Genomic DNA, 26,051 nt, shown 5'->3' on the forward strand with positions numbered 1-26,051 from the left:
GGAGGCAGTGGGATGCATCCCTACTCAGGCAAGGGGAGACTGCGAAGATACTTCCAGCAGAAGGAGCAACCAACAGCCAAATCACTGCACAGCTCTGTGAGCAGCCGCAAGCAATTTTATGTCCCTGGAGCGTACAAGGTGAAGGAGGTGCTGAGGCTGAGAAGAGGGGACCAGGTCACATGACCTGTTTAATCAAAATATTTAGATAATTTTTATTGCCTGCATTTTAGTGCAAAGGAGACTAAAGCAGGAATTGGAACCAGCAACTATGACATGTTATAGTTGGTATATATGTTAGTATATATGTTAGTATAGAAGTGGTGACTATTCAAGGGGGGGGGATTTCATCACTAAACCCCCAAATCGATTTTGCTTTCCCTGTTTCATCTGGACGGGAAATGAATTAATGCTTTGAATTGCAAATGTTCAAACTCAGAAGTTACGGACTCCCCCTGAGACGGTGTCTGCTATGAAATGAACAGAGTAAGAGTAAACAAAAAACCTCGTTATCTGGGATGTTGTGAATTTAATAACCTTTCTTCTTTCCCAGTTCATGACTCTCATTGCAAATGTTTCATAATGCATTTAATTTAAAGAAATCACAGCTGATCAGAAAATGAAATATAAAATGTGTTGTCTATAGGAGCATGCATTGGGCCCTGTTCTAGGACATCTGATGATATTCAAGATGCCTTCCAGCTCCGTCAATCCCAGACAGACTGAAGAAATATAGTTGCACAATCCAAAGCATCATTTTACGGGTGTCATTCCTGGAAAATGAAACTCCTGCCAACACTTTTCCTTAAATGCACTGCCTAAGGAGGTACATCTTGAAGACAGACAAGCCACACCACACACCAGACTATTTCCTGTGCAGGAGGAACGCTGCAGAACGGCTCCGTATCCACAGCTCAGAGTTTAAACAGATGTTCTTTTTTAATATACATGAAATTCAACGTTCTTCTTCTCTATTTCTTAATGTCCTGAATAATCTCAGAAGCCATCTTTCTGCATATCCCCAAACTGTGTGCCAAAAATTGAATGAGGATGAAATTCTATCCAAATTACCTTGCTTACAATCTCTCCTGCTCTTGATAACTCTGATTGCATTTCAATAGGGAGGACGTGAAACATGCTGTGGAAAGAAATCTAAACACTCACCCACACACCCTTGCCCATCCTGTGGGGCCTGAAAGCCCTGATAACAGAGGCAGCGGAAGGAGCCAGCCGTATTGTCACAAAACCCGTGACTGTCACAAACAGTGTTGTTTACACATTCATCAATATCTGCAAAAAAGACATTTAACATCAGACACAAAACACAGACTGACAAACACCAGATATTAATGGATAGACAGAGGTGCTCAACACACCTTGATTAGCATGAGATGATCATGTTTACACAGAATGAACTTCTAAAACATTTTACATATAAATAAAATGTTTTGATGAAAATGCCTTCATAGACAAACGCTGGGCACTGTGAGAAAACATTTACTTTTCCTCAGGAAATGTTTTCGAACAGAAAGAGCTGCTGTAATCGCCACAGTCAGTGTTTTCTGCCTGCTTCCAACCCTTTATTTCCAAGGAGAGTATCTTCTCCTACTGGGGAAACCCATGGAAGTATTTTCACCTTTCTGGATCACGGTCAATGCTCACAGTTCTTTCTGCAAAGGTGGCTCACTCAACCCTATAGATAACCTTGGGCAAATCTCAACAGCATTCCCGGGGGAGAGGACAGTAGGAGATGGGGGAGGTGGAGGAGGAGGAGGAGGAGGGAGGAGACAGAGAATCTGATGAGTTCAGCAGCATACCCAGCCAGTCTGACTTATTCACAAGAGAAGACTTCCTGTCACCAAGTTATAGCCACTCAAGGTCCTAAATGTCAGTGCTGCTCTCACTGGTTAGCCAGTGGCCGCCTGGTAAATTCATTGTGTTCTCTATAAACTTGATGATAGTGGTCCTATGCCTTTTTTTCCCAATAAAAATGTTCTCATAAAAGTGATGTCTCGATTATGAAGTTACAAGCAGACTTTTAGATATACTTCTTTATCCTTACAGTGACTAAGTGACTTCGCCTTTTTGTTCCCCTTCCCCTTTTGCTGGTCTCCTGCCACACTGCACGCTTTCATCTGTCAGATTCTGTCCTCATTGCCTCTGGATTACATGCTCCCCAAATACAGGTTTTTGGAGAAACAATTAAGAAAATGCAATTACTGCATCCAAATACATGGGAAGATAACAAATTATTTTCAAAAAATGGCAAGTTAAGTAGCCCTTGACAGAATTTAGTTTGGAGGAGTTAATAAAACGGAACTTTCCTCTTCCTCAATTTTTTTAAAAGTTTTATTTATTTAAGCAATCCCTACACCCAACATGGGGGTCAAACTCACGACCCCAAGGATCAAGAGTCACACGCTCTTGAGCCAGACAGGCAGCCCTGCTCTTTCTAAATTTTTTGATGTCGAGTCAGGAATCTTTCCAGAAGAAAAAGAAGAACACACTGATGATTTGGTAGCTGTCTCAATTCCCTTCCTAATTTTCCAACATAATCAAGCATAAGTTCAGAGACTGTTGCACTTCTGAATTGTAAACTATGAGTGACTACACCCTTTTCTTACTTTTCTCCACTCAAACAAAACTGCCCCTTTTCCTTTCAAGGCCGGGCTTTTTCCCTCCCAGTCTCTCCTCCCTCGAGTCCTACCTGCTCATCCTTCTCTAGCTTCCTCAGTTACTCTTCCCTTCACTGACTTCAAACATGCTAAAATCTCTTGGAAAAGCATTCACTTCACTATGTCACCTACTGTGCTTTTCCATCCATTCTACTGTTGCAAAATGTCTCAGAAGAACTATCTACAGGCATTGCCTTTGTTCCCCCACGTACCTCATCAGTGAAAAAAAATACTAGTAACCATACTATACTAGTAACATTGGTATGTTCCTAAAACTACTGTGAGGACTCAACAAAATCACATGTATAAAGTACTTGAACATTGCCTGGCATGTGACATGGGAAGCCTACAATATGGACCAACCATTAGTATTAGCATTATTTCTTCCCCTGTTCCTTCTTGACTACAAACTCACTTTCTCACTCTTTATTCCATGAAGCTCCTCTGAGAAAGGCCACCAATGGCTGACCTGTTTGTAAATTTGATGATCATTTTCCAGTCAGCCACCATCATCCTTGACCTCCAAGACGGGCCAACTCCCTCCTTGAACTCTCTCTTTCCACATCCCACGACGGAGTATTATTCTTGTTCAACTTTAAACCATGTTGGCCGGCCCTCATCCTTTTGCAGCCTGAAGATGGGCTCTGCCAGGGCTCGGGCCTCCCTGGGACCTGCTGCTTCCTCAGTGCTGCCCTGTCCCACCCTTTCCAGACAATCTCGACTTCAATTACCACAGTCCTCGGAATGAACCCCAAAGCTTCATGTCCAGCCAGGATCCTTCTTATTCTTAATCATTTCCATTTCATCTTCTGCTCTAATCTCAAACTTATCAAGCATGAAACCAAATTCACTGTATTCTTCCTAAACCACACTTCCTGAGCTTACTGACAAATCTCTCTTATTTCTGTCCTTTTTTGCCTCTCCTACCTCAACTTGAACCAAAAACTCAATGACATTATTTCACATCAGAAAAACTGTCCCCTGCAACATCGAACACAAAGATGACATGCAGTAAATCTGTTCTGATGGATTTCCAATGTCAGCATAAGGCTACAATTTATTTACTGATCACAACCATGAGAGCAGTAACTACATAGGATCGTCAAATCACTTAACACAGGCCACTACTAATTTTAGACTTATGGAAATGGGTATTTGTCTAAGAGATTATTCACTGAGCCACAAGATTTAAAGGCTGGAAAGAAACTCAGAAATGCTTCAAATTACCAATTACATACTGATGATATCCCAGTCTTTCTCAAAGGTTGACCTCTGGCCTTTAAAACCATTTATCTGATACTATGGGACGGGCTCATAATAAATGAACTTACTATCACCCTCCTCCTCACCTCACCTCCATTTCTCCTATATTCTCTTCATCAGAGACTCCAACCAGTCACTGTAGCTAGAAATCTGAGGGCATGCTTCCCTCTCTTCTCTGTCCTGTCCCTCCCCTATCATACCCTCTTATCTGTCTTCCTCATGCTCCTCACACTCCTTATCCCCAGTCTTGCCTCCCTCCCTCTAATCCATTCTCCACCAACTGCAAACCTGTCAGTGACACTCCCTTGTACAGAAAAATCAGTATCTCTTCTTGGCTGGAGGACACCAACCACTCTCCTTGGCAGAGCACAGAGTACCCTTCCTCCTCAGGCTCCTGGCTAAACATTCAGCCAGAGTTCTTAGCCAACATTTCCTTCCCAGTTTATGTCCCAGCCGTCTCAGTATACCAGAGTTCTTGAAAACCCTATGGTCTTTGATTTCTCACTGACTTGGAACCCTCCACTCCCTCCCTCCACTAGAAAGTATCTCCATTATTTGCTTTACTCAGAAACTCCTCCTGGCCCATCAGGAGTCAGCCCAAGGGACACCTCCCAAGTGTCAGACTTCAGGGTCCCTCCTCTCTCCTCCCAGAGTATTTTGTGCCATTGCTGTACCCCTCAGGACCACTGTTTGGGGTGGAGAACCTCCATCTGAATCTCACCAGCAACTTAGCTCCCTGCTAAAATGAGACGGCAAAGAAGGAGGAAGAAAAACCAGTGCTGAAAATCTGGCTTCTTTTCAGTCCAGACTCTTACAGTAATATCTCTTGCTTTCCTTGTCGTTAATTCTGTGAAGTCACAGAAGATGATGATTTCGTGTTAATGACCACCAGCTCAGGAACTGAGAAACTGACCTTAAGGTGAACAAGTCCTGAGACGGTTATGAATTACTGGGCGTCATGCAGTCTCGGACTTAATGTACCAGTGATTAACACAGAAAGTTTAGATGAGCAATATTTTGGATTTGAATGAATAGGAAAAAATAACGTGGAATGCCTGCTGGAGACTAGCTCTTCAACAACTCATATTTCATGAAAATGATATACTGTAACTCTCAGCAGTTTCATGTTTTCAACAATGAGGTAAGGTAACAGCTGAACAAAGGGACAACATTCCTTTTACTTCTCTAATGACATGTATAAAACAACATTATTTCATTAGAATTGTCTTTGATGATCTGAGTACTGAGATATTTTTCCACTGTTAGTCCTGTCTATAAAGTTCTGAGACCTGCTATAATTAAGATCAACTCTATAAAAATAAAACTAAATGCAAGAACATTTATTATTATGTGAGAATAAAAGCCCTACCAAGATACAAGTGTCATTAAATGGACAAGTGAATGCCACCTTGTTTTGTTGAAGGTGATTTCTAAATATGAAACTCCATTCTGAATGATGCTAATATGACAGGCTTTTTCTTTGTTTAATGAAGGGGTCATTCTATTAGATTACTAAAACCAGTTTTGCTTAGGCATCTGGTAGAGCCATGCATGACATTATCACCAGCCATACTGTCTCCCAGATGAGTGACGAAGAAATGACTTTCCAGAAATCTCTCAGTTGGCAACCCAGATGAATTAGTTATGCTCGTGTAAGATTGCTGATTTCTCATGCAAGTTTTTTGCTGTTAATATTTTATAGAGCAAGGCAGATATATGTATTATGGGTATGGACATAAATTAAAGGAAGAATTACACAGACCAGGAATAGTGGGTCACTGATATGAATTCTCTAATAACAAGATTAATATAACCATCAGAAAGCGAAATAGGGCATCATTCTGGATAACTGGAACCACCAGTGGCTCATTTTTTAAACTGTTTTTTTATTAATGTTAGTCACCATACAGTACATCCCTGGTTTCTGATGTAATGTTCGATGATTCATTAGTTGCGTATAACACCCAGTGCACCATGCAATATGTGCCCTCCTTACTACCCATCACCAGTCTATCCCATTCCCCCACCCCCCTCCCCTCTGAAGCCCTCAGTTTGTTTCTCAGAGTCCATAGTCTCTCATGCTTCCTTCCCCCTTCTGATTATCCCCCCTTTCTTTATCCCTTTCTTCCCCTACCGATCTTCCTAGTTCTTATGTTCCATAGATGAGAGAAATCATAAAATTGTCTTTCTCTGCTTGACTCATTTCACTTAGCATTATCTCCTCCAGTGCTGTCCATGTTGCAGCAAATGTTGAGAAACTGTTCTTATTGATAGCTGAGTAATATTCCATTGTATATATGGACCACAACTTCTTTTTTTTTTTTTTAAGATTTTATTTATTTATTTGACAGAGACAGAGACAGCCAGCGAGAGAGGGAACACAAGCAGGGGGAGTGGGAGAGGAAGAAGCAGGCTCATAGCAGAGGAGCCTGATGCAGGGCTCGATCCCACAACGCCAGGATCACGCCCTGAGCCGAAGGCAGACGCTTAACCGCTGTGCCACCCAGGCGCCCCGGACCACAACTTCTTAATCCAGTCATCTGTTGAAGGTCATCTCGGTTCATTCCACGATTTAGCTATTGTGGACAATGCTGCTATGAACATTGGGGTGCATATGGCCCTTCTCTTCACTACGTCTGTATCTTTGGGGTAAATAACCAGTAGTGCAACGGCTGGATCATAGGGTCGCTCAATTTTTAACTTTTTAAGGGACCTCCATACTGTTTTCCAGAGTGGCTGTACCAACCTGCATTCCCACCAACAATGTAGGAGGGATCCCCTTTCTCCACATCCTCTCCAGCAATTGTTGTTTCTTGCCTTGTCAATTTTTTGCCGTTCTAACTGATGTAAGGTGGTATCTTAGTGTGGTTTTGATTTGAATTTCCCTGATGGCTCATGATTTTGAACATTTTTTCATGTGTCTGTTAGCCATTTGTATGTCATCATTGGAAAAGTGTCTGTTCATATCTTCTGCCCATTTTATGATTTGTTTGTTTGTTTCTCGCGTATTGAGTTTGAGAAGTTCTTTGTAGATCTTGGATCAGTCTTTTATCTGTAGCATCATTTGCAAATATATTCTCCCATTCCGTGGGCTGCCTCTTAGTTTTTTTGACTGTTTCCTTGGCTGTGCAGAAGCTTTGTATCTTGATGAAGTCCCACAAGTTCATTTTTTCTTTTGTTTCTCTTGCCTTTGGAGATGTGTCATGAAAAAAGTTGCTGTGGCTGATGTCAAAGAGGTTGCTGCCTATGTTCTCCTCTAGGATTTTGATGGATTCCTGTCTCCCATCAAGGTCTTTCATCCATTTGGAGTTTATCTTTGTGTATGGTGTGAGAGAGTGGTCAAGTTTCATTCTTTTGCATGTAGCTGTCTTTTTTCCACTGGATGTTTTTTCCTGCTTTATCAAAGATTAGTTGCCCAAAGAGCCGAGGGTCCAGTGGCTCATTTTTAAAGTAGCAATGCTATCAATGATTACACAGGCCCACATTTTGAAGGTCTTAGCTTTTGACCCATTTGGTAGATCTATTTTCCTTGCCTGTATGCTTTTTACTTGGTACATTTTCTCCACAGACCAAAGTTTTTCAAAACCTACTAATTATTATCAGGGACTTTACATCTAAGAGCAGAACTCCAACCACATTCCTCAAACTCTCAAATAAAGGTATAAGGCCAGATACTTGGCGTTGCCTTCTCACTCAGGTAAAGTGAACTATAAATTAAGGTGAAAGTATGGAAAAGAAGCGTGATTTTCTAAAAGGGATTGGGGTTTTGGGATAAGGCTTATTTACTCGTCAGAAAATTACAACTATGTTCAAAGACCTCAACAATGAAATTCCTAATAAAATGCCAATAATTTCATTAGGTTTTCTGTACTATATACCAAAAAGTATGGGTATGAGGAGAAAGGAGTATTTGTATATACTTTGTCAATGAAATGATTTGGTTTTCTTCCTCTCAGATACACCCTTCAGCTTCTTGTTCTGAACTAAGAAAAAAGAGCTTCTTTTTCTTTCTTAACATGTCCTACCTTTGTGTTGTTGATTTTCTTTTTCCTTATTCTGAGTAGGACATAACTACCTGTTGGAAGCAAAATCTCGCTAATGAGCCTCCTGCCGCTGCCAGCACACTCTAGTGAGGTGGATGACAGAAACTGAGTCCCATTTTTGGTAATGGATCATTCACAGGAAAATCTCCACAGCTGCATGGTTGAGAAGAAAAAGCCTTCCTGTCATCAAAACATTTTTATATGAATGATAGGGTTCATCTCAACTTGAGGGGACTTTGAAGATTATCCAGTTCAACCCCTTCATTTTAAGAACCAGAAAGCTGAGGGCTAGAGAGGCAAAGTAACTTGCCTCAAGGTTACCCCATCAGAGCTGGCAAAGGAAAAGAGCCCAGTGAAGGAACAACCTTCTGAATCTAAGTTTGTGGCTCTACCCATCCCAATGTCTTGCCTCCAACCGCAGCGATGGTTCTAAAAGACCAGTGCAAGAGGACGAGCAGAAACAAATGTCTATGAGTCCAACAAGTATATGGGCGTGTTTTCACTACAAAGATGTAAGTCAGGACACCCACTTTTCGACTTACCTCCTACTGACTTACAGTCAGTATGATTGGCATTAAACAAGGCTTGAACATCAAGTAGTAGCATACTTGAAACCTAAATACCCAAGGTACTGTATGTCCCGAAGAGGCTATATTTCTGGGAGACTCTTGCAAGAAAGGCCCATTGAGCACCAAGGGTGTTGCAGTCATGGAAAATCCCAGGACCATGTCTAGCACTAGTGCTCTCTGAATTTCTTCATAAAAAGGAATGACCCACTATTTCAGCCCAGGGCTTCCTGACCAACTGCAACTGGTTAAATATTTGGTGCCAGAATCTTAGGAAAATAAAGCCAAAAAAGTGTGGTGGGGGGGGGGGGCTTACACTGGAAGGGATGTAGGGTTCCTGCTTCAGGGGAAATGTACCCCTCATACTTCTTACTGAAAGGAACGGAAGTTGACCAGGAGACAGTAAATCCCAGCCAAGAAGTGGGATTGAACAATGTTAAACCAGCTGCATAGCTGCCCAAAGGAATTTTAAAATGGCATGGCGGCTGGCCCAAAAGAGATTAAGGTCTCTCTCACAGCAGAGGAGAGAAGCCAGGATTAAACGGAAGAGGAGTGCAAGGCCTAAAGAAAAAAAATAAAATTTAGCCAATAGGAAATTAAAAACTGGATTTGGAGATAGTCCAGACAATACAATAGGATATGGAAAGAGTCTTTAAAAGAAAAAGGTCCACTGAGGTCTGGCAACATCAACAAGGCTGAAGAATATGGGCCTTATGTGTTATGGAAAATAACTTTGTTCTGGGAAATGGGGATGTGCCAGAAAATAGCAAAACTACGTCCTTGTGCGGGGTTTGACTGCCACGCCATTGCCTGACAGAGAAGGGCAGGGGGGAGAAAACCTGGGGACCCTGATGATCACGAGTATGTTCTGAAAGCTAGTAGCCTAAAATAAGCAGCAAGAAATGACAGAGGTAGCAAATTACACTTCAAATCCAACTTTCTAGTACATAAATTCTAGAAAACATGGCTAGCCAATGAGAGATTATTTTCTGCCTAGTTTTGAAACCCACTACTTCAAAAAAGATTTACTTATTCTTCAAAAATTACCCAGAGCTGGCTCCCATTTGATTTCTAGAAACAGCTAGAAGTTCCAGAGAAAGTAAACCAAAATTTTGCCCTGATTTTAATCAATCATTATGTGGACAACATATATTCACCTCCCATAGTTAAAGACATCCTAATGAATACCACCCTAAAAATACAAACAGCATCTCAGTCCAAAAGCATGGGACTCAGTCTTTTTTTTTTTTTATTAAGATTTTATTTATTTATTTGACAGAGAGAGACAGCCAGAGAGAGAGGGAACACAAGCAGGGGGAGTAGGAGAGGAAGAATCAGGCTCCCAGCAGAGGAGCCTGATGTGGGGCTCGATCCCATAACACCAGGATCACGCCCTGAGCCGAAGCAGACGCTTAACAACTGAGCCACCTAGGCGCCCCGGGACTCAGTCTTGATTACCTCCCCACAATCCAATCATAACACTCTTCTGATTTTCTCTATTGGTTCTATCTCCATGCTCTCCCCTCCTCTCAACCTTATCGAGGGCTTCGCCATCTCTAACTGAATTCTCACAGTGGCATTCTAATGGGTTTTGTGCTTTCAGCCACTCCAAATCCATCCTCCATAATGAGAGAATGATTAACCTATTTAAACAGTCCAATCAAATAATGTTCTGTTTAGACCTCTTTGGGTTTTCTCCATGGATAATAGCAGAAAGGCCACTGACACATGTCTTCTGGAGCTCATCCGCAGTTGGCTTCTCAAGATCTATGCTTTTCTAACTGACCCCCTGCCCCTGCATCTTCTACTTCCCTCTCTTCTTCCCTATTGGGTCATTCCATGAGGATCAAACATTTCCAGATATCACCTTAAAAATATCCAAGAGCCTCCTTGCACATAAGCCCTTTAGCTAGTACCATATTTTTCAGCCTAAATTCTAACAGCCAAAGTTCTGGACCTTTCTACACATGCTGTGCCCTCTCCAACAATTTTCATATGTTCTTGGGTAGTTCTCATATATATATCATATATGTTTTATATATATATATAGCATATATATATATAAAACATATATATGCTAATCCACTGGAATGGCCATTGATAATGTCACCATTTTGTAAAATCCAAAGGACTCTTCTTGACTGGCATCTTCACAGATTGCTCAGTGGTATTTAATATGGTTGACCATTCTCCTCTTCTTAAAGTACCCTCTACTTTTGGATTCTATGTTCTTATATTCTCCTGGGTTTCCTCTTAATCCTGTGCCCACCCCCACACAATCTTTTACCTATACTCCTAAATGTCGGTGATTCTCACTCAGGGCTTAGTCTTAGACCCTCTTTTCTTCTCATTCTATGATCTTTCTTGATGGCACCATCCAGTCTAATAGCTTTAAATACCATCTATATCTGACAACTCCCAGGTTGTATCTCCAGCCTAGACTTCTCTTCCAAGCACTGGATCTAAATTTATCTAACTGCCTGCCTGATACACCCACATGAATATTTCAAGGGCAACTCTAACAAACCCAGATCATAAACGTGATATTTAAAAAAAAAAAAAAAACCTGCTTCATTTCCCCCTCTGTGAGCAATAGTGCCAGCAAATATCTACTTGCTAAATCCAGAACCAGAGATTTAGCCTCAATATTCCCTCTCCTTTTACCCTACATCCGACCCAACACTATGTTCTAACCTAAGACCAGGTTCCATTTTCAAAAGGTTTCTTTCTTTTTCTGTTTTTAAATTTTATTTATTTATTTATTTTAATGTTTTTTTAATTATATTATGTTAGTCACCATACAGTACATCCCTGGTTTCTGATGTAAAGTTCGATGATTCATTAGTTACGTATAACACCCAGAGCACCATGCCATATGTGCCCTCCTTACTACCCATCTCCAGTCTATCCCAAAACGTTTCTTGAGTCATTCATTTCTCTCCATCACACTGTTACTACTCTAGCCTGAGGACCAATATGTCTGGCCTGAACAACATCCTGCAAGACTCCTCCTGACTTTTCTCTTGCACCTTTAATCCCATTTCCAAATAGCATCCTGGGTGATGTGTGCTTTAAAAATATAGAGTATTGAGTAATATCAAATGTAAGAGTACACACACTGAAAAGGACACAAATATTTTATGAGCCTCTAAGAAAGGGGGAAAAAATTCTGCAAGCTATTTTGCACTGCTTTAAAAAAATCACATCAACTATAAGAAACACCCAAGTATTATAGTGTGAAAAAACATGCACCTTCAAAATGATGACATGTAGTATATCACTGTCCTTAAAATTAACCAGTCTGTTTCTTTTACACTTAGAATGATATCCAAACCTTTGATGTTTCCTGGGAGGCTTTGCATATTCTGTCCCTGAGTCTACAGCCCATGAGTCACTGTGCCTCCTTCCCTCTAAGCACCAAACACAGGTCCTTTTCATTTTCACTTCCCTGAATGCATCTACTACTCCCCTGCCTCAGAGTCTCTGCCATCACTACAACTCCTCCTGGGGACGCTCCACCCTACCTGCCACCCATATCCTACTCTTCCAGCAGCTAACTCACTGTTTAGAGCTCAGCTCCAATGCCATTTCCTAAGAGAGCTTTTCCTCCTCCTCCTTCTCACCGATCTCCCCTTTCCTTCATAGCAGCTGTAATGGTTTGTAGTCACATGCTGTTTGGAAAGCTTATTTGTGTATTTACTGCTTGCCCTGTACACATGCAGATCCTTGAAGGTAGAGACCATATCTGTTTTGCTCATCACGACATGCCCATAGTTTGGAACAAAGTCTGGCACAGAACAGGTGTGCAATGGCAACATTCAGCATATTACTTGTTCAATACAAAAGTAAGCAAAGCTTCCACGATCCAACCTTTGCCTACCTCTTTAGCTATATCTTATGGATCACTTTTTCCCCTTTTACATGTTCAACTGAAACTAATTTACTTAGCCAATATTTCATGTCTGCAAGTCTTGGCATTTATTCCAAGCCTGTCCTCCAAGTCTCCAAGCCTGTCAAGGTTCAGCAGGAGCCTCCTAGAAGCTTTTCTGACCCAAACTTGGGTTGAAAAATGTATCTCATCACATAGCCTCTTCCTGCTCCTCACTAGACACTTAGGAAGACCCTAAAAAGATGGCACATCATATTCCCACCCAGACCAAGCCTGAGCACACACAGCCACAGCCTGGGACAAAGAACAACTGAAGCAGTGGCCCTGGGCTGGAAGGACACCTGGTGACACAGCCCTGTTCCATCTGATCAAAAGCAACAGTATGTTACAGCTGCACTGGAGTTTAAGAAGCAGAATTTATAATGCAGGAACTTGTATCTGAAATTGTCACAGGCAAACTTGAAAAGCTCTTTTTAGAATGAAGATAAAAGAACAAACTGAATGGCAAGAAAATAGTCATTTTTATACCCCAGAGTATGAAAGAGTTAAATACAAAAACAACACCACAAAGATAAAATACACTAAGAAATAAAAGTATACAATTGATCACAACAGAATACAGAAAATGGCAAAGTAAAAAGCTAGGACAGAAATAACAGCATTATAAAATTAAAAGGCAAATTAAAGAATGGGGGAAATATCAATAAAATATTGATAAATCATTATTATCCTTAATACACATAAATCAGTCAGAAAAACACAAACTGCACCTCATATAGGCAAAAAAATATTTCACAGAGGAGATAAATATAAGTTAAGCTCACTGATAGGAAAGGCACATTAAAATGAGATATTATTTTCTCCTTATCAAATGAACAGAAAAAGAGGAACGTTAGCTTCTTGAGAGTGTCAAGAGTTAGGTCTCATTGGATGGTGATGGAAGCAGAAACCAGTGGAACATTTCTGGAAAGCAAGGTGGTCCCAGGTGTTGTTGAGACCCATAAGATTGCCTATGTCCTTTGATCTTGTATTAAGAGTCTTACAGTCTAGTCTAGGGACATACATGATCACTGATGATAATAAACACGTATTTACAATTGTATTCATAGAACACTAAATGGCAACAACAACAAAGGAAACAGTCTTAATTTCCATAATTCAGAAGATACTTTTCAAATATATGGTACAACTATGCTATGGAATTTATGTGGTCATCAAAAATTTATTTTTAAAGATCAAAATACAAATAATAAAATGCAAAATGAAAAACTAAAGATAAAAGGTATAAGATCTTATTTTAACACTTAAATAAATGAAAACTCTAAAAAAAGAAAGAGGCCAAACATTAACTTGCTGGCAGATAAATGATTTTATACTTGTGAGCATTTTCTGAATTTTCTACAATGAGCACATGCTACTTTTAAAATCAGAAAAAAAATATATTTGAAAACAATTATTTGAAGATACTGAAAAGAGAAAATTCTTTGACTTGAGTGTATACCCAAGTATCGATGGCACCCTGTCCAGAAAAAACAAATGAGTAAAATAAAACTATATAAACAAAAGTAGAATATTCATAAATATTCTAAAACGAATTTAAAAACTGAAAACATTTAAATATTTTAATTAAACTGACCAAAAAAAAGCATAGAATGTCTTTTAAAAAATGTCTTTATTTTAAAATCAAGTATTTTGCTTGATATGATAAAAATTACATGAGAGGGCTCGTGGGTGGCTCAGTCAGTTAAGTGTCTGACTTTGGCTCAGACATTCTCAGGGTCATGATCTCACGGTCCTGGGATCAAGCCCCTCATCAGGATCCCTGTTCCATGGGAGTCTGCTTGTCCTTCTCCCTCTGCACCTCCCCCTGCTTGTGCTTGCTCTCTCTCTCTCTCTCTCAAACAAAATCTTCAAAAAAAATTACATGAGAAAAATGCTATTATTAATAATAGTACACACATATTTTAAGTTAAAAAAACCACAGGAGTTCTCAATAATTGCAACTACAATTGAAAGCAAGCAAACAAAAAAATTTTAATGCTTTTTAATCTAGCCAAGTTTTTTTGTTTGTTGCATACAAAGCTGTATTTGTTTAGTTTCAAAAACTCTGTAGACCCTGCCCAAAAATAAAATCTTCTGAACACTAATTCAGAGATTCTGGTGAATGAAAAGTAAAAACACTTTAGACCTAATCCCTTCTTCCAATACAAAGGGCAAATTCCCAGTTGTAAATGTTTTCTACCAAAGAATGACTTTTCTATAGCATACAGTCAAGTACTATATACAATTTTACTTTTTACTATGTGAAAGTAAACCGTGGGCGAGTATGTTTCAGATCCCAAACTTATTTAATTTTCCTTTCATACACTGTTCCATTAAAAAATCACAGGGAAACATTCTTCAAAAAATATATATAAAGAAGAAGGGTAGGAAGGGATTGATATAATAAATTCTCCAAAAGGCAGCCAAAAAAAAAAAAAAAAAAAGGAAAGGAAAAAGAGAGGCGATGAATGGAAAACAGAGTACAGATTTGAACCCCCTAATACCAGTAATTATGTTAAATGTATATGAACTAAATTCTTCAATTATAAGATGAAGACTGTCAATCTGGATTGAAAAAAACTACCATATCCTGCTACCAAGAAAAGGGCCCTTTCAAAATAAGAACATGGAGAAGTGGGAAAAAGACAAACCACGCAAAATCTAATTGAAAGAGGCATATGTAATTATACTGATAAAAGACAAAGTCGATATAAAGACTAGAAGCATTGACAGAGACAAACTGGGACATTTCAAAGAAATAAAAGTATCAATACGCCAGGAAGACACAAAAACTTCAGTATTTAATTCCACGGTCAGACAATATATAAAACAAAATCCAGGAAACTAAAATTAGAAACAGATAAATTTCCATAATAACAGGAGATTATAAAACACCCCTTCAGTAAATTATGTAATAAGCAGACAAAAACACAGTAAGTATATACATGATTTAAACAACTTACAAACTGGGCCCTAATTAACATATATCAGTCCAACTGCAAAATATATGTTGTTTTCAAGTACACAAGGAATATTTACCAAAATTGACCATATTCTGCACTGCAACCAATTCCAAGGATTCAAATCATTGAAATTATGTTCTCTGGCTAGAGAGATATTAAGATATAAATAACAAAGAGACAATAAAAATTCCCCAAATACCTGGATATTAAACAAAGCACCTCTAAATAATTCACTGGTTGAAGAAAAACAATGACAATGAATTTGTAATACTTTTATCTGAAAATAGTAAAAAACATACCAAAACTTGTGGCTGCAGATAAAGCCATTCTTAGAAATATACAGCCATAAATATATATTAGAAAGGAATATATATATTATAGAAAAGAAGGTGGAAAACCCAATGATCTAAGGATATATGTCAAGAAGTTATAAAGACAAATGAAGCCCAAAGAAATATAAAGCAGAAATTAACATAATAGAAAACAAAGAGAAAAATCAACATAGGTTGTTCCTTTGCAAAGACTAACACCTCTGAAAGACGGATTAAGAACAAAACAAAGAAAGTACAAATTACTAAATAAAAAATGAAAGCCAACACTAACACATTCTACAGACACTAAGGAGAAATAAGAAAAAGTATTATCAACAACTTCGTGCCAAAGAATTGGAAATTCACCTAAAATTCTACCTAACATGGATAAGTTCCTTGAAAAACAAAGTTACCAAAACTGCCATGAAAAGTCGAAGAACTGAGATCATTGCTTTATCTTTTAAAGAATTCTTAACTGCAATTTTAAAACTTTTATAACACCCCCCCACACACACATACACACACAGACACATAAAACAAAACCAAAAACTTCTGGCCCAAATGATTTTACTTGTGAATTCTTCAAGGAATCTAAGAAAGAATTAGCATGAATCTTTTTTTTTTTAAAAAAGATATTATTTATTTATGTGAGAGAGAGAGAGAGTGAGGGAAAAAGAAAGCCCACAAGCAAGGGCAGAGGGAGAGGGAGAAGCAGGCTCCCCACTGAGCAGAAAGCATGACATGGGACTTGATTCCAGAACCCTGGGACCACGACCGGAGTTGAAGGCAGATGCCCAACCGACTGAGCCACCCAGCGGCCCCTAACACGAATCTTACATATACTTTTCCAAAAAAAAACCCAGAGGGGGCACTTTCAAAATTAGTTTATGAAACCAGAACAACCTTGAGTCTACAACTTCACAGAACATTCAAAGAAAGGAACATTAAAGGTTAATCTCTCTAATGAACACAGACGCACATATTCGCAACAAAATGTTAGCAATGGCCTCCAGGGATATACCGTATAAGAAGGATACTATAGCATGACTGTTAGGTTTATTATAAGAATGCAAAGGTACTTTTCGCTAAAAACAAAAACAAAAACAAAAAACAACAATATGGCTTAAATGTGTATGTGATGGTAGGCGGTAGAGTTACCATGATTTACAACCACATGTCAAAGCTAGCACAACAAGACAGACATCACCTGGGGTCCAGCACTGTAGACCTGAATTCTCAGCCCTGGATTACTTATGCTTGAACTGCTACGCAGAGAGAAATAAACTTTTATCTTGTTTAAAACAAACAAATGGGGGAAAAATAGTCCATGTAATTCACCACATTAACAGAATAGAGGAGAAATACAATTTAAAAAATAATACCATTATTTAAATAGATGCAAGAAATGCATCTGTAATAATTAAAAACCATTCATAATAAAGACTCTCATCAAACCACAAACAGAAGGGAATTCCCTTATCCGAAGAGTACATATCAAAAATGTCTATAGCAAATATCAAAGTTTAAGAATATTCAATGCTTTTTCTACTGAGATAGGAAATGAGACAAGTAAGCTAGCTACCACCATTTCTATTGGAGAGCAGGTCCTAGATAGTGTAATAAGAAAAGGTATAATTATTGAAAGAAAATAACCTAGCACTACATTATTTATAGACAACATAACTATTATGTTCAAAAATCTAGAAGAATCTGCAGATAAACTAATAGAAATAGCAAGTAAATTCAGCAAGATCATAGGTACAAGGTCAATGCACAAAAAACAAATTGTTAAAAGGGTAGACTACATTTTAAATAGCCTTCCCAACAATATAAAAATACTGAAAACTTACCTAGGAATAACTAAAAAATTCTGTCCAAGACTACACAAAAAACTACAACAAAACACCAAAACAAATGAAAGAAAACCTAAATAGAGGGATGTGTCATATATATGTATTGGAAGACTCTATATTGTAAAATATTACATCTCCCCAAATTGATCTACTGATTGAATGCAATTTCAATCAAAATCCCAGCAGAATTTTTTTTTCTGGTATAAATCAATAAGCTGATTATAAAACTTATATAGAAATGCAAAGGGCATGAATATCCCTGACAATCTCGATTAAGAACAGAACTGCACAATTTAGAATTTACACACATACATTAACGTTCATTATAAAGCTACTATAGTTAAGACGGTATGCTACTGACACAAGGATAAACCAACCCGTGGATGGAATGAAGAGGCAAAAGACTCATCTATAGTTACACATGGTTCATGACAAAGTTACCAGGGCAAACCAGTGGAAAAAGAATACTCTTTCCAATAAAGGACGATGATCCAATTGGAATCCGTTTAGGACAAAAGTAAATCTTGACCTCTATTTCACACCATACACTCAAAACAACTTCAGTGCTATTACAGATTCCAAACGTAAAATATAAAACAATAAAGCTTTTAGAAGACAACATAAAAGTGTATCACAGGGGTGCCTGGGTGGCTCAGTTGGTTAAGCATCTGCCTCTGGCTCAGGTCATGATCCCGGGGTCCTGGGATCGAGCCCTGTGGTGGGCTACCTGCTCAGCGGGGAGTCTGCTTTTCCCTCTCCCACTGCCTCTCTCCCTGGCCTTTGTTCTCTCTCTCAAAGAAATAAATAAAATCTTTTTTAAAAAAAGTATATCAGAATGACTTTAGGGTTTGCAAAGGCCACGGACACAGAAAGTACTGATCTCAAATGAAATAATTAAAACATTGGCCTTCATTAAAATTAAGAACTTGGCTTCATTTCAACTTACCCTTCAGACAGTTGTATTGAGCACATTTTGAAGAGGTCTGTTATGCAGAATTAGATAACTAAAACAATACCCGAAAAGCTTATAAGGGTATGAAAAATTGTTGAACATCAACCCTCACAAAGGAAATGCAAACTGACAGACACCATGAGAGATCCCTTACTAAGCAAGGCTAACCTTGAAAAGAAATGACAATACCAATGGTTGGCAAGGATGTGGAACTGAAACGCTTAGAAGTAGCTCTTGGCCGTGTAAACTGGGAGGCTGAAAACCGGCTGTATCTATGAAACTGAGACATTCATATATTTTAGGACCTAGAGATTACATTTCTGAGTGATATCCAACAAGAAATCAGTGATTATTTCCAGGAAAAGCATGTTCAAGAATATTCATAAAAGCTTTTTTCTCAAGAGTCCCAAAATGGAAGTAACCCAAATGCCCATCAGCAGTAGAATGGACACATAAATATAGTGTATTTACACAATGCAATGCCGTACAGCAATGAACATGAGCACTGCCGTATAGGATGGAGGTAAGCTTGCAAACATAAGCCTGGGTAAAAGAAGTCAGACACAAATTAATGCCTCCTATAGGATTCCGCCGATAAGAAGTTCAAAAAGATGTAAAACAAAGCCACGGTAACGAAGACAAAATAGTGCTCTGTGCAGGTAATGGGGAGAGAATGGATTAAAAATTAGGAAGAAGCTCGAGGGAGGGTTCCGGGGGGCTCACTACCAAGTGTGCTCACTCTGTAAAAGTTCGTCAAGCTGTACCCTTATGATTCATGCACTTTTCTTTTATGTATTTTAAGCAATTAGAAAGCTTACTTAAAAAGAAAAGCCAATCCACACCCTTTCATTTCCTGGTTAAAGAACATCTTCACCATTTCAAAAGTTCATTTTCTTTCTCTCTTTTTCATTGGTAAGAGGTGTAGATTAGAGTAAAATATTAAGGGACTCTGAATAGTAATCCTGACACCACTCCCTATCTGTCCATAATAAGCCAATCAAATACTGTGACATTTAATTTCCTCCAAGTACAAAATAAGTCAAGCTATTTTTGCTAGTTTGTTTTAAACAGGAATACAGGTGGAAATAAGAGAGTGTATGCGACACAATAATCTTCCTTAAAAATGTAACTACACTTTTATGTGACCCACTGTAAGTCAAGGGAATTATGTGATTCTCTGTCCCAAAAATGCTACTATTTTTTTGTCTTGTAGAAGGTAAGAATTATTATGGAGTGAATTTTTAAATTGTTTATTTAAGATTATAACAGCATTGCTATGTATTCAGAACAGACTCGAACTCTAATATTCTATGATATCTAACTTAGGCATTATGACTATATAATGGAAAATGGAAGACACATTTAATGTTCGAAGGGCAGGTAATACTTGATTGTGAAGCATCGATGATGAGATGCTAGATCTGAACCAGAGCCCTTGTCAGCTCTGCTCCCTCCCCAGAGTCTACCTGAACCACTATGGGTGGGTCCCAGTTACCATCTCTCTCCCCATTCTACACGGCCCTTGCATAAGTTTAAAAATAAACACAGCTAATAAAACATCCTTTCACATGAGGGTAAAATATAACATTAGTAAGTTTTTAAATTTTGTGATTTTATTTGAACACCCAAAAGAGTCCTAAGAATTTTTCAAGTACTTAAATTATGTCCTGACTCTCATTTGCATGAGGTTTTCAAAGACAGTGCAGTGGGACAAATGTACAAATTATCTCTTCATCATCCAAAATGAGGTCAAGAATGAAAATTCCCATTAAAGAAATCATTTTAGATTCATTGCTTTAAAAAAAATCCAAGAAGAGTATTTCAGCTTTTACATTTTAAATTGTACTAACAAGTTGATGCAGTGAAAGACCAAGAAAATGGGGGAAATGCTCTGTGTCTCAGGGTTCCTCACAGAGGGAGCTCACAAGGCTCAGCTTCAGGAGCTGGAAAGGGCATGTGTCAGGACACAGGTTCCAGAGCCTGCAGTGTGCCCCAGGCGCCTATCTTCCCTCTCAGAGAAGCAGGACACAGGGTGGAGCTGAGATGCTGCGTGGGGAAGCCATTGCGTGTGCCAGATGTTTGTGCAATTACAATAAAAAAAATCTCAATATTATCGGTTAAAATCCAAAACTGAGTATCTGTGACACTTAAGGGAAAAATTCTGAATCGAGTTGAAAAGCAGGGTATTTTCAATGAGACATAAAACATTTTTTTCTTTTGACAAAAGCTAAACCTGTATACACAAGTCATTTATGATTCTTTTGAGAAAAAGAGGTCACAGTCTATTTCTGAACTCAAAAAGTCATTTCTTCCCATTATGGACTGACAGAATTTTATATAAAAACTGAAAAAGTGAATGAGAAGGATTTACATTTGCTACAGAAAAGAAACATTTCTAAAAATGTGAAGGGAAGAAATGAGAAGAAAGATTAAAAAAAAAACCTTCTCTGCTCCTGAAGGTAAAGAATGGTCCTAATTTATGGTTATATAATGGACAGTACCACAAAAAGTGAAGTATTTGAATAAATTCTTCATGTTGAATAAATTCCATGCCACTCAGAAAAATTTCCTTAGATACTTACAGAAAATAGCCTGAACTTCAATTGCATATTTCTAACACAATTACTTGCAAAAGATAACGTGTGAAATATATTTTGTGTTTTTTTTACACTCTATGAAAATTTTAAAATGCACTATTTTCTCTGAATATATTTATTTATAACCACGGGATTATCTCTGCATTAATTTAATAGCTGTACATTTTTACAACCAAGATTTTCCAAAAAAATAAACATCTTCTAACTTTAGAGTCACACTGTACATTTTCTCTTTTCATATAGTCTTTCTTACTCTAAGAGGTGCTGCCAACGAGGACCGGGAGAAAGCCCTAAGCACAGGCCAAACACATCAAACCCCAGATTCATCTTTTTGACACTTAGGCCCCAAAAACAACATAGGATCGGCCAAAAAAAATTCCCACTTTTTTTACTATTCTAATTTTTCTCTTTCTATATTCAAATAGGAGGCCAAGAGAGATCAGTTATGAAGCCACAGAAAATAGACAGTGTATCTCTAGAAATAACAACTTCAATGTTTAAATGCAAATAAGCATCAGCACTAGCCATTGGTTTATTGGCAACCGATTCACGAACCATTTTAAAACTTGAAACCTTTTAAAACTTGAAACATTTTGAAACTTTGGGGGTGAACAGGGAAAGCCATCTAGAACTCTTAGGGAAAACAAAAGGTGAGGAATTAAAGCAAATTATGTACAAATGGGTTACTGTCCTATATTTTATATGATTTATGTAATTCATACTAAATAAATTTGGGGTTTAAAAGTAGATAGAATATAATATAGTACTTCATTTATATCCAGACATGATCTCAGAACAATTTAATTCACAAATACTTATGTAATCTGACTGTATGTTGTGTATTATGTAAGCACTGATCAGATAAAAACAAATAGATGTTAAACGCTCCCTCCTTTTAGATGACCACATATTGAGGAAACAAATGGCAACATAACTAGGGTATCAATGTAAAAAGTGTTAACATACTACATAGAATTCATGTTCACGGAACACATCTATGGGGACAGACTCCATTCTAAGTTGATACTTGTCAACACACATCAACACATTTAACTCTTAAAATGACTCTGTGATTTCATTATGCATGTAGGGAACTGAGGCACATGAGCCTTAAGTAACTGCCTCAAGTTCACACAGCTTGGAGTAGAGTAAGAATTCAAGCTCACACACTGGGAATCCACAGCCTAAATTCTTAACCACTTCTGTACCCAATAATTATGCAGGGTGTCCTTTAGAGAATTAAGTCTTCAAAAAATAGGAAAGGCTTCATAAAAGTACACAATATACTCAATTTGGAGTTATCTTATTGTATCTGTTTCCTGATATTCCGGGGTGAGTTCACTCACCATTTATTGTGCCCTAACTAATTATTCTCAATGCCATACAGCTGTGAACAAGACCGATCGTGAGGTTTCACCAGCCTTAGCATCCAGGAGTTGGGTCTAACAATAAACAAGAGAAGGAAGTAGAATAAGGTGGTTAAAAAAGAGCAAAGGGGGGAATAGGAAGTGTTAGAGGGTGACTATGAGAAAGGGTGGCCAGAAAGGGTTCCCTGAGAAAGAGACATTTGAATAAAGACCTATTACAGAGAAGAGGTGACCATCTCTATACTTCTCAGTAAAATAAATTTCCTTGTTTTAAGCTGTTCATTGCAGCCAAAAGCATTCCGATTAATACTCACCCTACCCATAGGTTTGTCATGAAGAGTAAATGAGAAACCTGGTATAATGCACTTAGCATAGTACCTGGCTCACAAGAAGAATTTAGCAAATGCTAGCTATTATTATTATTATTGCTATCATTTTAATAAAGTCATGACATCAACTATAGGAAGAATCTCCAGTCCACTCACGTTGGGAGTCCAAGACCACCATGGAATATTCTATCAGCTGGATGTCTAACAAATAACCAATTCTGGAATCAATGTATTAAATGTTACAAGTGAAGCCTAAAGTATAAAAATACTACTCACAACAACCTTCCATGACCTATTAAGTACTCTGCTTGCAGAGGACATCAAAAGACTCACCAAGATAGATGTAGGAAGCCTGATGCCCCCGGCCGAGCGCTGGGTGGCAGGCGAAGGTGTGAGGGGCAGCTCACTATCTACAGACTTCACTTTCTGGCAGTTCCAGGTCTATTTTTTGGCTGCAAAGAAAGTGTTTACTTCTCTGTCTACGAACAGATGATTTTCCATAGCTCTGGGGTTTTAAAAGGTCAGCAGTGATAAAAGGCTTAGGAAGAGCTCTTGAATTTCTCTGCTACTATTATGAATTTCTTTATAAAAATGTTGATATACAGAAGACAATCAAGCAATGCATGGAAAATATGTATTCCAGATCCAAAAGTAGCTTATTCCAGCAAAATTTCCTCAGCTCTCTCCCTAATGATTTAAACATCCATTTTCACTTACTTCTGCAGAAGTACATTTACAGGAGGAGCAAGCGTGAAGAACAGTAGCCTTTACAGCAGGAAGTCGTTTCCCTTCTCTACCTGGAATGTTGTAGGATCCTTTTCCTTTTTACATGTGGGGAGAAAAGTATCTTATTGTTACTCTAAGTTCTCTTTCTTCAGAAAAGAAACACTCAGGATGTATTCTCTTACTAGATTTTTCAATTTTTGACCCTAAGGCTACTAAAACAACAACAAAAAACCCCCAAAACCAAAACAACAACAAAAAATAAACACAAAAACTAAAAAACAAAACAAAACAACAAAAAAAACAAACCCTAAAAATCTTTGGGCCGAGTAGCCAGATGTAACATATTACTGTGGTAGGGCACTTCAATGTCCTACTTGGCTAAATCATTTTGAAAAATATGTTTTCCTTGGTGACAGATATAAAGTTCTATCTCTGTGCCACAAAGCCACCAACTGCCTCGGCTCACTGTCAACAATGGTTTTATACTTTCTTTCTATCCTCTTCATTGAAAATGTACCTAAAAGTCTGAAAACAAAACCATGCTTGCTCCAGATTAGTTTTTATTTCTTCTATTTGGCAAAAGTTGCCTTTACCGTATTTTCTGGTTCCAATGAACACAAAATTAGCCTCAGAGTTTGAACCTAACTACTTTCAGGCTTTAAAAAAAATTTTTTTTTTAGTAATGTCTACACCCAAGTGGGGCTTGAACTCACAACACCGAAATCAAGAGTCACAGGCTCTTCCGACTGAGCCAGCCAGGCACCCCTCTTTTAGTCTTTCGGATATCACTGTGCTCGGTGAAGTTTAAGAAGCTAGCCATCCTGACCGCTTGCCTCTGATTATTCTCCCTTTCCAAAAACAGTGAGTTAGCAAGAAGCGGTTTGTAGAAGATACCCTAAAAAGTTACAGGATTAGAATCTCTAGAGCTATTTAACAACAGGACTGGATTCTTTGAATACACTGGGATTCCCTGTTCGGGTTACATGTTATAAGAAGTCCTCATCTCGTCTTTTTAGCTGTCAAATTCTGAATCAGCATTAGAATTGTTTTGAAAGTAGGAGCAGAAGCTTCTGGTCACATAGCCTGTCTAAGGTATTATTTTTAAAAGTAAGAAATAACACCCAGGGGAGGAAAATATAGGAGAACACAGAACGAAAATTAAGGGTTTTGATTTTTCCTTTCTTATGAAAAACAGGTAATTCTAGAAACGCCTGACTTTTAAAAACAGAGGTTATTTTAAAGAGCAGTTTTAGGTTCACTGTAAAATTTTGCTGCAAGTTCCCATATTCCCCTGTCTCCCCAAACCCCTTTCCTCTCACCCAGGCTCCCCCACTATCAACATCCCTGAACATCTGTTATGACTGATGAACATACACAGACACATCATTATCAACCCAAGTCCATAGTTTACATTAGGGTTTGCTCTTGGGGATGTACTCTGATTTGTACTCCCCTGTCAAAACAGAATTCACAAGGACAAGAGGCTAACAGCCCTCAGCGGACAATCTCCTGCCCTCTGGTCTATTTATTGACAATCTATTATCCCTTAGCCAGGGGATGACCAGTGTGAAAAAGGGTATCTGATAAGGCTTTTGCTTTTATTTGTTACCCAGACACAAAATCTCTCCGATTTCTCTCAATATGGAGGCAGAATGGCCAACCCAGCCCACCCAAGTTAGTATGGTACCAGCTTTCCATTCCTTGCTCCAGCCCTCAGATCTCCCTCACCCTGCTCTACTTCCTTTTCCCACAGGGCTTATGTATTCCTAGCCTATTATGTCATTTACAAGAAAGCAGGAATTGTTGTTGTTCACTGACATAGCCCCAGTACCGAGAACGGTGGCTGGCACCTGGCATACACTTAATATTTGTCAAATGAATGAATGAGGATGCTTTCTGAAAGACAAGGCTTCAGGGAGGGATTTGGGTCATGGTTTGGAGGCCAAATTAGCCATGACTAACCAGGTCCTGCAAGCCACCGGTGCTGTGTTGCTAGGCTCCTGCAAGGTCCTTGCTAGCTCAGTGTGGCCATTCTAAGGTGTGACCAGGCTGGAAAGCACAGTGAGGTCTAGACATGTCTGACGTCCCCAGCCGCACTTGTTGCATAAACTCTCATTCAACCTGGATGCCCAACTGAGAGTGCACCGAGGCCCCTGGCCAGAGCAGCATGCAGAGACCCATGCATGGCATGACGCAAAGTAAGAGGCCAGGGGGTGGGGGGCACCTCTTCACAGGGGTCAGATGTGTGACACTTAGGAATTTGACCATCACAAGTTTCCCTACTCTCCCACTTGCACACATTCTGCTGTCAATGTCGAACCCAAACCCTGGGTCAGCTTATACATGGGATGATAAATATTTTTCAAGAGTTAAAGCTCTGCAAGAATAACAAAAAATGAAAAAAAACCTACAAGAGCAAAAGAACTGTGATTTTTTTTAAACACATGAATAAGCTAAGTTGGGACATAAAACAGTGAA

General features: G+C 38.6%; 1 protein-coding gene across 9 annotated transcripts in view; it reads right to left on the reverse strand.

Moving 5' to 3' along the window:
• Positions 1 to 26,051, reverse strand: part of LTBP1 (latent transforming growth factor beta binding protein 1) — a 391,256-nt gene that overhangs the window by 45,322 nt on the left and 319,883 nt on the right. For 4 of the 9 annotated variants that reach the window (XM_057309360.1, XM_026478731.4, XM_026478717.4 and 1 more), the window contains one exon: positions 1,162 to 1,287. The exons of the other annotated variants lie outside the window; for them this stretch is intronic. In XM_057309360.1, coding sequence (XP_057165343.1) covers positions 1,162 to 1,287 — 126 coding nt within the window. The remainder of the gene's footprint in view (positions 1 to 1,161; positions 1,288 to 26,051) is intronic. 9 annotated transcript variants of the gene reach the window in all.

This window comes from Ursus arctos, unplaced genomic scaffold (genome assembly GCF_023065955.2).
Source record: "Ursus arctos isolate Adak ecotype North America unplaced genomic scaffold, UrsArc2.0 scaffold_8, whole genome shotgun sequence".
In the NCBI taxonomy this organism is placed as follows: domain Eukaryota; kingdom Metazoa; phylum Chordata; class Mammalia; order Carnivora; family Ursidae; genus Ursus; species Ursus arctos.